Source organism: Sturnus vulgaris, chromosome 16, assembly GCF_052056855.1.
Source record: "Sturnus vulgaris isolate bStuVul1 chromosome 16, bStuVul1.hap1, whole genome shotgun sequence".
Lineage (NCBI taxonomy): Eukaryota > Metazoa > Chordata > Aves > Passeriformes > Sturnidae > Sturnus > Sturnus vulgaris.
The window spans coordinates 13,414,371-13,427,412 of record NC_142258.1 but is presented as its reverse complement, the minus strand read 5'-3'; the positions used below and the strand labels follow the sequence as shown (position 1 = coordinate 13,427,412).

General features: G+C 41.8%; 1 protein-coding gene across 2 annotated transcripts in view; it reads right to left on the bottom strand.

Moving 5' to 3' along the window:
- Window positions 1-13,042, bottom strand: part of GTF3C1 (general transcription factor IIIC subunit 1) — a 38,967-nt gene that overhangs the window by 21,228 nt on the left and 4,697 nt on the right. For both annotated transcript variants that reach the window (XM_014890931.2, XM_088174532.1), the window contains 12 exons: window positions 10,443-10,598; window positions 9,712-9,827; window positions 8,381-8,705; window positions 7,201-7,412; window positions 6,577-6,716; window positions 4,779-4,932; window positions 3,732-3,835; window positions 3,311-3,492; window positions 2,695-2,961; window positions 2,320-2,465; window positions 1,821-1,918; window positions 225-321 (listed from right to left, as the gene is read on the bottom strand). In XM_014890931.2, coding sequence (XP_014746417.2) covers window positions 225-321; window positions 1,821-1,918; window positions 2,320-2,465; window positions 2,695-2,961; window positions 3,311-3,492; window positions 3,732-3,835; window positions 4,779-4,932; window positions 6,577-6,716; window positions 7,201-7,412; window positions 8,381-8,705; window positions 9,712-9,827; window positions 10,443-10,598 — 1,997 coding nt within the window. The remainder of the gene's footprint in view (window positions 1-224; window positions 322-1,820; window positions 1,919-2,319; window positions 2,466-2,694; window positions 2,962-3,310; window positions 3,493-3,731; window positions 3,836-4,778; window positions 4,933-6,576; window positions 6,717-7,200; window positions 7,413-8,380; window positions 8,706-9,711; window positions 9,828-10,442; window positions 10,599-13,042) is intronic.

Genomic DNA, 13,042 nt, shown 5'->3' with positions numbered 1-13,042 from the left:
TCCTGGATCATTATTGTGTGCAGTGTTCAGCATTATACATTTGAGTAGTTCCCTTCCAGAGAAAGAGGTGAAAAATTATCTGCACAACTTACAGTATCACTTGGATCTGGAGGTTTGCACATACATCTGAAACATCAGTGCTTCACTTAAGGTAATCATGAATCCCAGATAATTGAAAAATTCATGAAGAGTAACTGTCTTTTAAATTTTTTTTTTTTACTTACCTGGTCTTTGTCTTGAAACTTCTCTGTTGGGCCAAACTGCAGCAGTCCCATGTAACATAATCTCTGAAGGTTTTCTACCACTGAGAAGATGTACCTCCTGTAGCAATGGTAGGAGTGTTACAATTAGCACTCATGAAAACAGAAAAGTGATACCAGAAAATCCAACATTTTCATGCAGCAACCTGAGCTTTCAGCAAACCAGCGAGCTATAGAATTTCTGAAGTGGTATTTTTGCTTGAATTATCAGCCTATGGAAAACATGTAATACCCCAAGGGTCCAAATTTCTTTTCCTAAAATCACAAACCAAATATTTTAGCCAAATATTAAGCAAAATTTTGCTAGCAAAAAAGAAAATTAGCCAGAAATAACATATATAAAAATGAATTAAATATGGTCAACAGCAGATCTGCAGACAATTTCATGTTATGTAAAGAAGACAGGAGTAAGAAAACATGACTGCTAAATGCAGCCCTTCATATGTGTATGTATGAAGAACTGGGAAATGATTCTTGGAGTTCAGGTTGTTTAAAATTACTGCTCCAAGAAACTGCTTTCAGTTGCTCAAAGCTCTGCAGCATTTTCCATCCTGCATACCTACATCTATGGCAAAATTCTGGCAGATGCAGGAACCGCCTGCAAGTTTTAGTTTGAGACAGTTTGTAAAAAATTAGCTTTGCCCACATTTAACTTCACTAAGAGCTAATTAAATGCAGTAAATGGAAGCTGAATTTTGGCAGGAGTTTTCTCTGGGGGTCAGAAAGATCAAGCCTAGAAATTTGGCTCAGTTAGAAGTTTTAGTGAACGGAGGCTGAAGTGACAGCTTGGTTATGTGTCACATTGTTTTGCATCAACCCATCAGATGGAGCCTGCAGATTTCAGAAAATGCCATCAATCCAGTTTCTAATTTCTAAGAGTTAGCAATAGGTTTGGAACTGCAAACCTGGGCTCCCCATGAGCCTTGGCTGCTGATACTGCCCAGCACTGTTCCCTCAACAAAGGCACATCTGCAGGGTTGGAAAATGTCATATAAGCCTCCAATCATTCACAAATTGTCAGCAGTGACTTTCTGGGGAAAACTAACATGGTGCTCTTGATTCCACACATTCAAATCACTTTCCTTTTTTCAGTCCAATCTCAAGTTTTACATCTTCTGGAAGAGAAATGGCCAACCATGGCAGACATGCCACGGAGAGTATGAGGAGAAACTGAATGTGTGAGAGGCAGGAGCTGGGAAATGTGGCACCTCTGGAAAGATTTATGAAGGACAGCAACACTTAGACCCTATTAAATTCTGAATTTAGCAGCAGTCAGGAGTGTGTTTTATACAGAAGCAACATCCTGCTGATGAGTTATGAAGGACAGAACCTCCCAGCTCTCAAGCACTGCCTGACAGCATACATGAATATTGTTTATTAGTTTCTTATTACCTTCTATTTGGGAGAGAAAAATGCAGTTTGGCACACTATCCTTTGAGGATTGATGATCCTTGTCTTAAGTGCCACAGTTCTCTTTGACACAAACAGGAAATAACTGAGAAAACAATCAGCCACTGCTGGTTTCTCTCTAGAGCCACTTATTTTGAGTCATCTGCTTACCTTTTGTAGAGGAGCTGCTGTCGGACTGGCCTTGGAAGAAATCTGATCAGAGTGTGCTTTTTTAGTGGATCATTTAAAAAATCTTCCAGACCTTCCACCTAGAATTATTTTAAAAGTTAATCAAAGTGCAAAATGTAACTATCCCCTCAAGTATAAAGCTTTGCTGCCAGAATAGCCTACTAAAATATTTTCTAAGCAAACCTTACTGCTTTTGTAAAATGCTTAAACATTATTCTGGTTAATCAATGAGGCAGAGGATTCAGTGAGATTATAAAAAGCTCTTGGCAAAATAGTAGCTTAAGAATTTGCAGTATTACAGGGCTATACATTTTTTTAAAGTGAGCTTGTGAAAGCAACAACTTTTTCTGTAAAAGACTGAAGTGTCTCCTCTCCTCTCCAGGGTCTAGTTTTGCTAAAACAGATTAAGGGGATATTTGTTCCAGCCTATAGGTAGAGCTGACATCATCAGACTTTGAAGGAAAACAAAAGAGCACAGTACCTTGTAGCTGACTTGTACAATCTGAACAAAGACTGAGAGAGGCAAGCAGAGAAGAATGTCACTGACAAGGGCCCATCCAAAGCCAAACTCCCTGTGCACGGGGAGGGGAGGGATGTAGCGCATCCAGGACGAGTCATCCACGTACACTGTGAACAACAACTGCCTCAGACACACCAAACCCAACACTTACCCCAAGAGTTTCACTCTGACTGCTCAAGCACAACACAACTGGCAGTTCACAGTCTGAAAATCTAAAATGACCTGAAAATTCTCTAAGCCCTTGATTTTCAAACCTTTCTGAAGTAGCCTTTAGCTGTTTTTCAGCATTGAACCACGGTAAGGTCTGCAGTAAAGTCAGGATGTGCCACTTCTTACCTGTTTGATTAGACAGATCCACTTCAGTGTCCTGTGCAGAGGTCTCAGGATTCACCACAGTTGTCACAATTTCTAAGGTTCCATCTGGCTGTGCTTCAATTACAGCTGCATTCTCATCCAGCCCTTGTGTTTTCTCACCATCACTACCTCCTTTTTGCTGTGTTTCATTTAAAGGGTGTCCATAAATTAAGTACCAGAGGAACATGTGGACCATTCTTAAACGGGGCATTTTGGGAAGAAAGCCAAGAGAACGTCCAAGTCCTGGAACTGGGAGGGAAGATTAAAGACCAAATAGAAATAAAAAGAGGATTAGAGCAGGAGAAACAGCTCCCTGTGCAAAACTAATGTGAAGAAAACTGGAAAGAAAGATAGGCAGTTGAAAGCAAATACAAGTTACAAATAGTAAAGAAGTAGTAGTAAATACAAATACTCCAGTTCACAATTGTAAATAACATAAGCAGCTAAGAAAACCTTGGATAAGCTGGACAGGTTTAAAATAAATCAAATTTTATTTCTATAGGAGGAGAAAAATTTGCATTTTAGGAGGCATCTGAAAATTATTATTAATAATTAATGGGAAGGTGAAGGATGACAGAAACCCCAAAGTTGGCTGTACCTGTAACAGGGTGATAGTTCTTTAGCTGTGTTACGCCCATTTTTTCATCAGTTTTTCCTGGCCGATTATTATCGGCTTTACACGAGCTTTCTTGCATTTTTCCTGAATCAGGAACTGCCTCTTGCCCCTGGTTTTCTTCCTCACCATGGTCCTGGGATGTTGGTGTCTGGGGGACTTTAATCCTGTAATAAAACCACACAGCACTTGGGTTACAAAATAAGCAGAGTTCAATTCCTGTTCTTCCCTGACTTCAGGAGCTATCAGCGTGTCACCTCAGCTTTGTGCTTCCATTTCTCTGTTGCTAAAGAAGAGGTTGTTTGTTTGGGGATTTCTGCTTACCTTGTGCTTATTTCCTCTGCATATTTTTGCAGATCCAAGATAAGCCAAGCTCCCCCAAGCCATCCCAGCATCCCTGACTTGCCTGTTTGCAGTGCTGGAGTTGGAGATGCGGAAGCGCACCTGCTCGATGGCGCTTTTCACCAGGGGATCACTGGGACTCACTGAGGGGTGCACAACAAACTCCACCTGCTCACAGCAGCACAACACAAACAAAAGGTGTTCATGGAGATACTGGCTCTTCATCAGCTGCATAAATTATCTGAGATTAACAGTTAATTAGCAGTAGCTGCAATGGATGAATCCTATGATGGTTTTAATAATTCACAGAACAGCAACCCTTTTGGATGAAAACTCCTGTTGCTACTTTGTATTAAACAAGAGGTCAAAGTACATGGTCTGCAGACCAATAAACTGCTAATGACATTTCTACAAACCCTGGATTTTGGGTTTTTAAGAGCTGAAATATTTGAGAAACAAATACTTTGACTTGTAAATACTAGGCTGAGAGGGATAAATGAAAAGTCAGAGCTCATTAGGTGCAAGGCCAAGCTAACACATATTGCTGTTGAAAGCACACACACAATTCAGATTGGTAAGATTTCGTACGTGCTCTACATTCATTATGTAGCAGGTTCAACTCCTTGCTTATGAGCATTTCACACTAGAGTAAGAAGTCTCAGCTCTACAACCACAGACATCTGACTTCCATAAACCTCACTAACAGTGGATTTTTGTTTTAAAATAAAAAAATCACATTCTATAAATTTCAACTTAGAAGCTCACTTAGGATTTTTCATACACTCTTGGCTTTCAAAAGGGGTTTAAATAGATTTTTGGTGCAGCCTGGCAGTGCAGGGAGAGAACCATGAATCACAGAACTGATAAGCAGCAGAACCTCTTGGAAGGGAGATTCAGAGACTTTGATCTCTGGCCTATTCCTTGACCTCAATTATCTGCAGCCCAATAATGGAAAGCAGTGATCAGGTTCTCCCAGTGGCTTAGTTTGACACGAAACCTCTGAGTAGCTCCACTGTGGGTTCTGCTACAAGAAGTGAAGTCACCCATGCCTTGCAGCAGAGAGGCCCAGGGCAGTGTGAGCAATGAGAAAAGGCCGTGTGTGTGCTGTCACCTTTTTGCTGATGCCATCCTGGATGACGGTGGTGCGGTAGAGCCGGAGGAGCCCGTCCCGCGCCAGCCTCTGCACCAGCCGCACGATGGACTTCTTGCAGCACTTGGTGGAGACACCTTCCTGCTTCTCTTGATCCATGACCATCTTCTGAAGTCTGAAAGATGCCAAAGATACCTTGCATTTTAAGGCCAGCAATGCTCCAAACTACCTAAGTGGTTTGTTAGAGGATGTGGGGTGAACAGCCATTTCTTTCCCTACCTAACAGTCCCTGCTCCCTATTCCCTTTTGCTGGAGACAACTGGGAACTTTCCTTCACATTTCAGCTCTATTTTTATTGTACCCAAGCTTTTCATTGTTAGGGGAGAACTGCTGTTCTGACAACAGCAAATTCTCACTGCCTGATTCCCCTGTGCATGGCTACAGTGCAATTACAAATGCAGCCTCCCTAAGGTCAGGAGAACCTACAGATTTTAGGTGGTGATTTAACAAATGCAGTCACTTGTTACAGTTTGTGAGTTCAGTTCAGCTTGAGGCAGAAAGGGTTTATTGAGTGGTGTCAGAGCACCGAAACCACTCCTGCAGTCACAACATAGATACAGACACACATATCCCACCACGTGAAGCCAACTCCCTTCTTCCTTTGCCACAGTTGGCAGGGGTGTGCTCACACCTTACTCTCCCCATGCCTGTTCCCATGCACTTTCCCACAAATGTCCCAGGCCCCATTTCTGGGCACTTTCAGTCCTGGGGAATCAATTCTGGAAAAGACCTTGAAGATAATAAGGGAATGAAGCAATAACTGAATGTACACATGGATTGTCCTGAAAGATTACCACATCCTGGTAATTAACAAATGGAAGGCAAACACCAGTAAATTTCCTTGGCAGAGAGTGAGGAGGGACAGAACTTCCACTGATTCTGAGGAACCTGTAAGCAACCTGTTGGCAGCACTGAAGGGACAGCAGAGACCTGAAATATCTTCCAAGCCTGTGCTTGGATGTGACTCAATCAATCATTGATGAAGCTGGTGCCAGATGAGGCTCTAATTTTATAGCACTCTGTAATTAAACAAGGTGACAGAAGGTTTCAAAATTCTCAGAGCAGAGGAGAGTAAGGCCATGATTTCTGACTAAATTCCTACAGCAAGCAGCCCTGGGTATACTGACGTGCTGACACAGAAGATGGATGGTGCAATCCTATTTGTGACAACACACTACTGCCAATTTAGGATTCAGCAGAGCACCAGAATTTCCATTTCTTTTTGGAGGTGAAGTCTTAAAGGTCTGAAAGACATAACACTTAGGGAAGTATCTCCAGCTCAGATAAGGTGTCAGGAGAAGACATATAACAACACCATATAAAACTGCACTGAAAAGCAAACTTTGAGGGCCCTGTTAGGATGCCAGTGACCAGCGATGAGTGACATGAAGACCTGAGTCCAGAATAACACATGACCAAGTCTTGAAACCATGCAGAGATAAAACTGATGCAGATGCAAGAATCCTGCAGCTGTGCTGTACCTTAGAATGTGACCCCAAGTCTGGCATACTGTGGATGGACAAATAAGTTCTTTGGTCTGTATTTATGAGACATGTAATGAATGAAAGCACTCCTGTGTAATTATCTGCATGGAACTATTGTTGCTTCCAAACAGCTGACGGGAGATTCAACCCCCACACCCTCCCTGTGCCATCCTCTCCATCCTTAGAGCAGAGACAAGCAAAGGCAGAAAGGACCGAGCCCCCATGGTCCCAGCAGCCCACAGGCTCAGCCTCCCCGTGTGCAGTGCCCGGCTCACGTGAAGAGGCTCTCGATGAGGCGCAGGTTCCGCACGGCCTCCACGATGAGGTTGCGGCGTTTCAGCAGCCTGTAGGTCTCGTGGGGCCTCTCCACTGCTGCGGCCTTGGAACGCTTCTCCTTCCTGAGCCCACAGGGCTTCTGGGGACAGCACACCACAGCAAAAAGGGACATCAACCAGCCAGTGCCTGCAGCCTAACGGGGGCTTCTCACACAGCAACAGCCGAGCAATTCCCAGCTTGCACGGATTTATTCATAGCAAACTACTCCGATGAAGATTCTCTCTTATCTCCCCTTCCCAGGAAGGCAGACAGTGGATGATAAGCAGCACTTGTGTGCTACATTAAGCTATGACATGCATTCAGTCATCAGAGAATTTGGAGAGCACCAGGGAACTAACCCAGAGCTGTATTTGGACATCTACCCTCCTATCTCCTGGAAAAATTTTCACTTACACCTACAACGCAGTGCAGCCAAAAATACGAATGTACTTTGAAATTAATTTTAAACCCCCCCAAACAATTTGATAAATAAATACAAAAACTCTAGTTCTAAGTCTTGCTATAAGAGCACAAAACTTAGCTCAGGTGTACCAACAAGAAGATATTAAGATATATGGTCTCACCTTAGGATCTTCAAGTCTGACTTCCTCCACCTCAGCTACATCTCCATCTTCATCCGTGGGATGAGCACAGGTAGAAACACTGGACTCCTCCTTTAGGGTTCCCACAGTAGAACTATCCCCTGAAATGTTGTCTGGGAGCTCCTCAGGATCTTCAACAATTTGAGGGGAAGGCTGCTTCTTCCCCTGAGACTTCACAGCTGTTGGCTTTGAGCCTGGTTTGAGAGCAAAAAGCCCTTGTAATTGTTGTGCTCTCCCTGTTCAGCTTTCTCTCTAAGAGGCATTCTCCCATTTACCCAGGTAGCTGCACTCAAAAGCATTCTGCTACATTTTTCACATATTCTGCCCTGCTGGAAGCAGTGGTTTGACCATGAAAGACTGCACTCAGCCTCCAAAAGTCAAGTTAAAAAAAAAAGTGAACTCTTTGTCATCAAATAATTCTCTCCACGCAGACACCTTTTCACAGCTTGGAAAGTCATGAAGGGCTTATCCAGAAACTGCTGTCTGAAGAAAGGAGAGTTTCTGGCTCAAAGATTCTCAAGCTCTGCCAGAAACATAACTTTTCTGACTCAAAGCAGAATAAGAATTTAGTATTACTCCAAAGACAATCTACATAGAAAAAGAGATCTCTTTTCCATTGGAGTTTATCAGAGAAGTTGTAGGAACATCTAAATAGGTAAAAATAATTAAGTAAAAAAAACCCCACCATATATTTTTTTTAAATATGTCCCCCAAAGGCTGGTAGCTTTCACACTAAGATGTTCCAAGTAACTAAAGAAGAAGCTGGGATAACTAACTTCAGGAGACAAGACATTTTTGTTACAAAATGCTCAGGTGAGTAAGGATGTGGGTCAAGTCATCCCAACCCCAAATATCCAAGGAGCACAGTGTGTGAGCTCAGGGAAAAGGGGAGACATGGCATTGGGTCAGGAGAGGCAGCACAAACACTACTGGGACATAGACCCAGGCCCCACTTCAGCCCAGAGAATCTCCAGAGGTTGCCACCCTTGCTTTTCCAAACCAGAACAGTTTGGAGGGAAGCAGGGAAATAACCAAATAGGCTTAAAAATAAGTATGTGGCCAAAACCCATAATGGAAGCTAATAACATGTTACTTGTTCTTTAATAAAATGATCCATAAGAAAAATGCAGGTTTTTCTCCAGATTTCCAAATCACAAGTTACCTTTGGCTGGTGGTGTCTGATGGACATCATCTTGGGCACTTGATTTCGATGGAGAACCAGAGTTGGCCTTTTGACCTTTTCCTCTCTTCTTCCTGTCCTTCCCTTCTTCCTCATTGTCAGACTCTGAGGCCACGGTCTCCTCTTCTCCAGGAGATGCATCTTCCACATGTGGGGAATCTTCTGGCACCAGAGCCAAAGTTACTGTAGCCAACTGCTCACTCCTGGCCTTCTCCCTCTCAAACTGACGATTTAAATCACTCTGCTCTGCAAAAATGTAGGAAATGTACTTTGTTGTCCTTTGCCGACCTTCATCCTCCATAAAACCCTAAGGAAACAGTTGGAATGTTATTTTACCACCTTGCTTCTCCATTCTATCAGTGTTCTCCAGCATCAACAGTTGGAAAATGTTCTCAGTGTTATTCTCCTCCCTATCAAAAGATATCATGTTATTCTTTTTTTCTAAGTAACAAAATGTCCCTAACCTTCACACAGAGAAATCAAAAGGAATCCTGTGCCTGAAAAATAAACAAATCTGCATTACCAGGGTATTCGAATGAAACTCCTACGGTATGTGGGATGGAGAAAAGTCTGAGGAAGAACAAACAGTGTGTATTCAGAGTGGAAATCAATTTTTTTCAGAACAGAAATGTTTGTGAAATAAGGGCACTGCAGCTCTCTGAGTGACTCAGACTTCAGTGGAAGTGCTGCTGCCCTGTCTGCTCCAACAGGAGCTTTCAAGGATCTACAAACTCACACACTCCACCAGTTAATGAGGGAAGATTCATTTTCACAGCTGACCAGGAAAAAACATGTATAGATATTCCAATGGTTTATGTAGTTTGTTTTTAACTCTACAGAACTTTTCATTGAATGACAAGATTTTTCTAAGAAGATTCCCCATTGAGGGAAGATGGCAATTATCCTGCCTTTGTGGAAAGGGACTGTTGGGTGCATGCAAGACATGTCTGTTGAAATAAAAACCCATTGAAATATCTGGAAATAAGAAGCTCAATCATCATAACTCCTAGAGAAGTAATTGTTTTGTTTAGAATTTCCTGGTATTTTTAAAAGGCAAGTAGATTAATGATTTTACATGGACAGAGGGTCCTTGAGAAGAACCTTCAGTGCTCTGATTACAGCAGGTTGCAAATCTTATACTGAACCCTTGCCTCACACACCTTTTACTCAACTGAATTAATTGTCTTTTCAATCTTACCAGGACTCTCCCACTGTCATTCTCAAATCTCTGATGTTTTTAATGTTTGATGTTAACAATGTTATTCCCAGAGTTACCAAAATTAAGTATCTGAATTATTTTATTTTAGCATTACCTTGACAACCTTGTACCTCTCCAGAAGACGACAGAGCATCCTGGCTTCCAGCTTCCCCACATTCATAGCCAGGCGAAGTTCTGCCTGAGAAATACCTTTGGTTCCTCTACTTTCAACTGTTGCAGAAAGAAAAACAAAACCAAAAAAATCTCAGGGAAACAATGTGACTGAATTTTTATATATATATATATATAAACATAAACATTTCCCCAAACAACAGTATATGCCAGAATATTAAATTTAAGATTCCCCACTAACTAAAGACATTTTTACAGACACATAAAATATTCAGCCAAATACTATCATAAACCACAATTTTACATGAAGCAGTGCCCAGCAGAATGAGGTATGGAGGTGACAACTTCAAATTAGAAGCATGAATGATTTTTTTCCCCTGGCAGCTTTCCACAGTTAGATATTAATTTCTCCATTTGGAAAGGAAAAGAGACAGGAGAATAAGAAACACTGTTTGCTTCATCTTTTCTCATCCCATCATAACATCCTGGTTTTGCTGGGTGGTACTGAATAGTTGCTAAGCTTCCAGAAGGGCAAACAGGTGGCAGCACCTCCAGTCTAATCTGGACATAAAGCTCATTTTGTTATGAAAAATTGACACTTTCTGATACAAAAGCAACCAGAATGTAAAAACACCTGCAATATACACATTTCTTTTATACTACAAAGTGTAAGGAGGTAATGGGAAAAGTCTTCAGATGTCTTAAATCACCTACTTAGCTGATAAGCCTGGGTGAGCATATCCCTTTCACAAACAATATCCACAGGCTGAACAACTTTTGTGATGATCTCTTCATCATCATCATGATAATCTTCCATTTTCTTCCGAAATTCCTTCAGCAGTTTAAGGCAACGGACCATGACATCAGTCCCTGTGAAAAATGAGTGTTAGTAACAACTCCTAGCAAAGTGCAGGGAGTGTGCACAGCTTTCAACAATTTTATTTCCTTCAGCAACATAAAGAAGTAGCAGTGCATGAGGGAAGAAATTACTAAAGAGAGCTGGGTAGTTCTAGGAAAGGTTTGCAACAGCTTTTCCCTCTGAATGAATTTGGCAATTTTTGAGTGCTCCAAAACCTTCACATCTGTGCCAATGCAAGGACTGTCCAGCAGAGAAACTTCCACAGCATAAATGAATCAGTGGAGGGATTAAGTGCTGATCCCCAGAATTACACCTGGAGAACACATATTTGACTGGGAGATCACTCACTGGGTATAAACCCATTCCTTTTTACTAGGACAGAACACACTGCTGCCCACAAGATTCTTGTAGATGATTTAACTCCAGATTTTAGCATGTTCCTGTCCATCAGCTGTGCTGTGGTAACTCTGCACTCACTGGGACCTCCCAGCAAAGGACAGAGTGAGGACAGATGGCTGCAGGAGAGCTGAGATCCTGCTCTCCTCAGTGCCACCGAGCTCCTGCTGGACCACTTCACACCAGTGGTAACTCGAACTGGGTTCCTGGACACTGCAAGCTGCAGTGGTTCAGCAGCTGCTGCAGCAGCAGCCAGCTCATCCTGCAGCAGTGGGGAGAACATCTCCAGCCACCCCTGCTCCTCTGCTACACACTGCTGTGAAAAGGCCAGCTGAAGGCTTTACTTGGAATCACTAAGGGTTCAGCTGAAGAATTTTATCTTGTGTTTATATATCTGAGCAGCTGCTGATGCCCAGCTGACACAAAATCAACCCACAGTCACTTCAGCATGTGACTGTGCTCTGGGCCATATGATTCCATTATTTTTCCTCGAGCTGAATCCTTTCCCTAGGATGCTGCTTAGGATTTAAGTGCTGACATTTTGGTAGGGTTGCAAACACTGTTATTATATCCTTTTTATTTCTACAACACATTAATTTTCACTGGAAGCAGTATTTGAAAAAACAAACAAAAAAACTCCCCATTGAAAAGAAAAACCCTAAAACAAACCAATGCCTTTTCCTTTAGCTCCTACTGCCCAATAATGTTCTTCCCATAGCAGATGCTCTGGCTTCATCCTCAGTGTCCCACATATTTCTATCTTCTTTCCTGTATAACTCCAGAGATTAAACTATCTTGATCTCTACTGAAAACCAGCTACTATTAATTCATCCTCCTTTAATACCTAGCGTTTTTGTGGATTTTCAGCTTTTACATCTGTAAGATGGAATTATCATTCAAGTGAAAGATTCATCAAGTGGCATTTTTCCCAACAAACTTAAGCAGTAAATGCAGCTGCTGTTCTGCCAATCTCTGACAGAGCATAAAACACCACTGCCTTGGGGGCTGCCACCAGGTTTATAAATGGACTTGTATTTTCTTGTCTTCTAAGTAAATACCTTAATTGGAATTTAAATGCTTTTACTACTGCCTATAAACTGTTTTTTAGGAGTGCTGTCTAGTCTTTTGGGTTTTATTTCCTAGTGTCTGCAGCTCATTAGAACACCCTGAAAGACCTGGGCCATTTCTCTCTCAGCCATGCTTGGTGCTGTACCTACTTTTGCCTCTGCTTCCCTTTCTTCAGAATACACTATCCTTACAGAGAATTTCCCTTCCCCAGACTTAAAAGATTTGAAGGAATTTGTCTTATCAAAAGCCTTAATCCAACTCCACGTAATCAGCACTCTTTTTTGCCTTCTGGAATTTTTCATGGTTTTATTAGCTCTTTCACTTGCTCCTTTAAGATCTCTCCTATTCACAAACACTATGGAATTTACAATGTTTAGTTCATATCAGATTTATGTTCTTTTTCTCACAAACAGCTTATTATATCTCTAAAATAGACACTGTTCATCTTTCAGAACTATTTTCTTTTTAACCCTGCAAATCTGCCTCTTAGGATTTTCTGTGATTAAGGATTTAGTTTAGATTTCCTTCAGAAATTGCATTAATTCCATTGGTGGGACTATCCTTCCTCATACTTTCCATTATTATTTCTTGTACTTTTTTCCCCATGCAGGTTTTATCTGGATCTTTTTCTGAGAACAGCTGCTTTCTTTGGTTCCCTTTCCTCATGCAGTCCTGCTCTTCTTTGCCTTTCCACTACATGTTTGGAAGTCATCAGCAGTTCTTGTGAACCAATTAAATTGGTTAATTTGGCATTCAAAGCTGGTTATGCATTAAACCTCCCCTCAGCAGACTGTGGCTTTTTTGGATAGCAGTTTTTGAGTATCTCACTTACCTCAACCCTGCTATCAGCTCAGCTGGTGAGAACTATTAATGCCAAGGGTGTGGGTTTGACCCCTGTAAAAGCCTTTCACTTAAGAGTTGGGCTCAATGGTCCTTGGAGGTCCCTTCAAACTCAGAATATTCTGTTTTCTGTGAATTCCAAGTGCTGTAA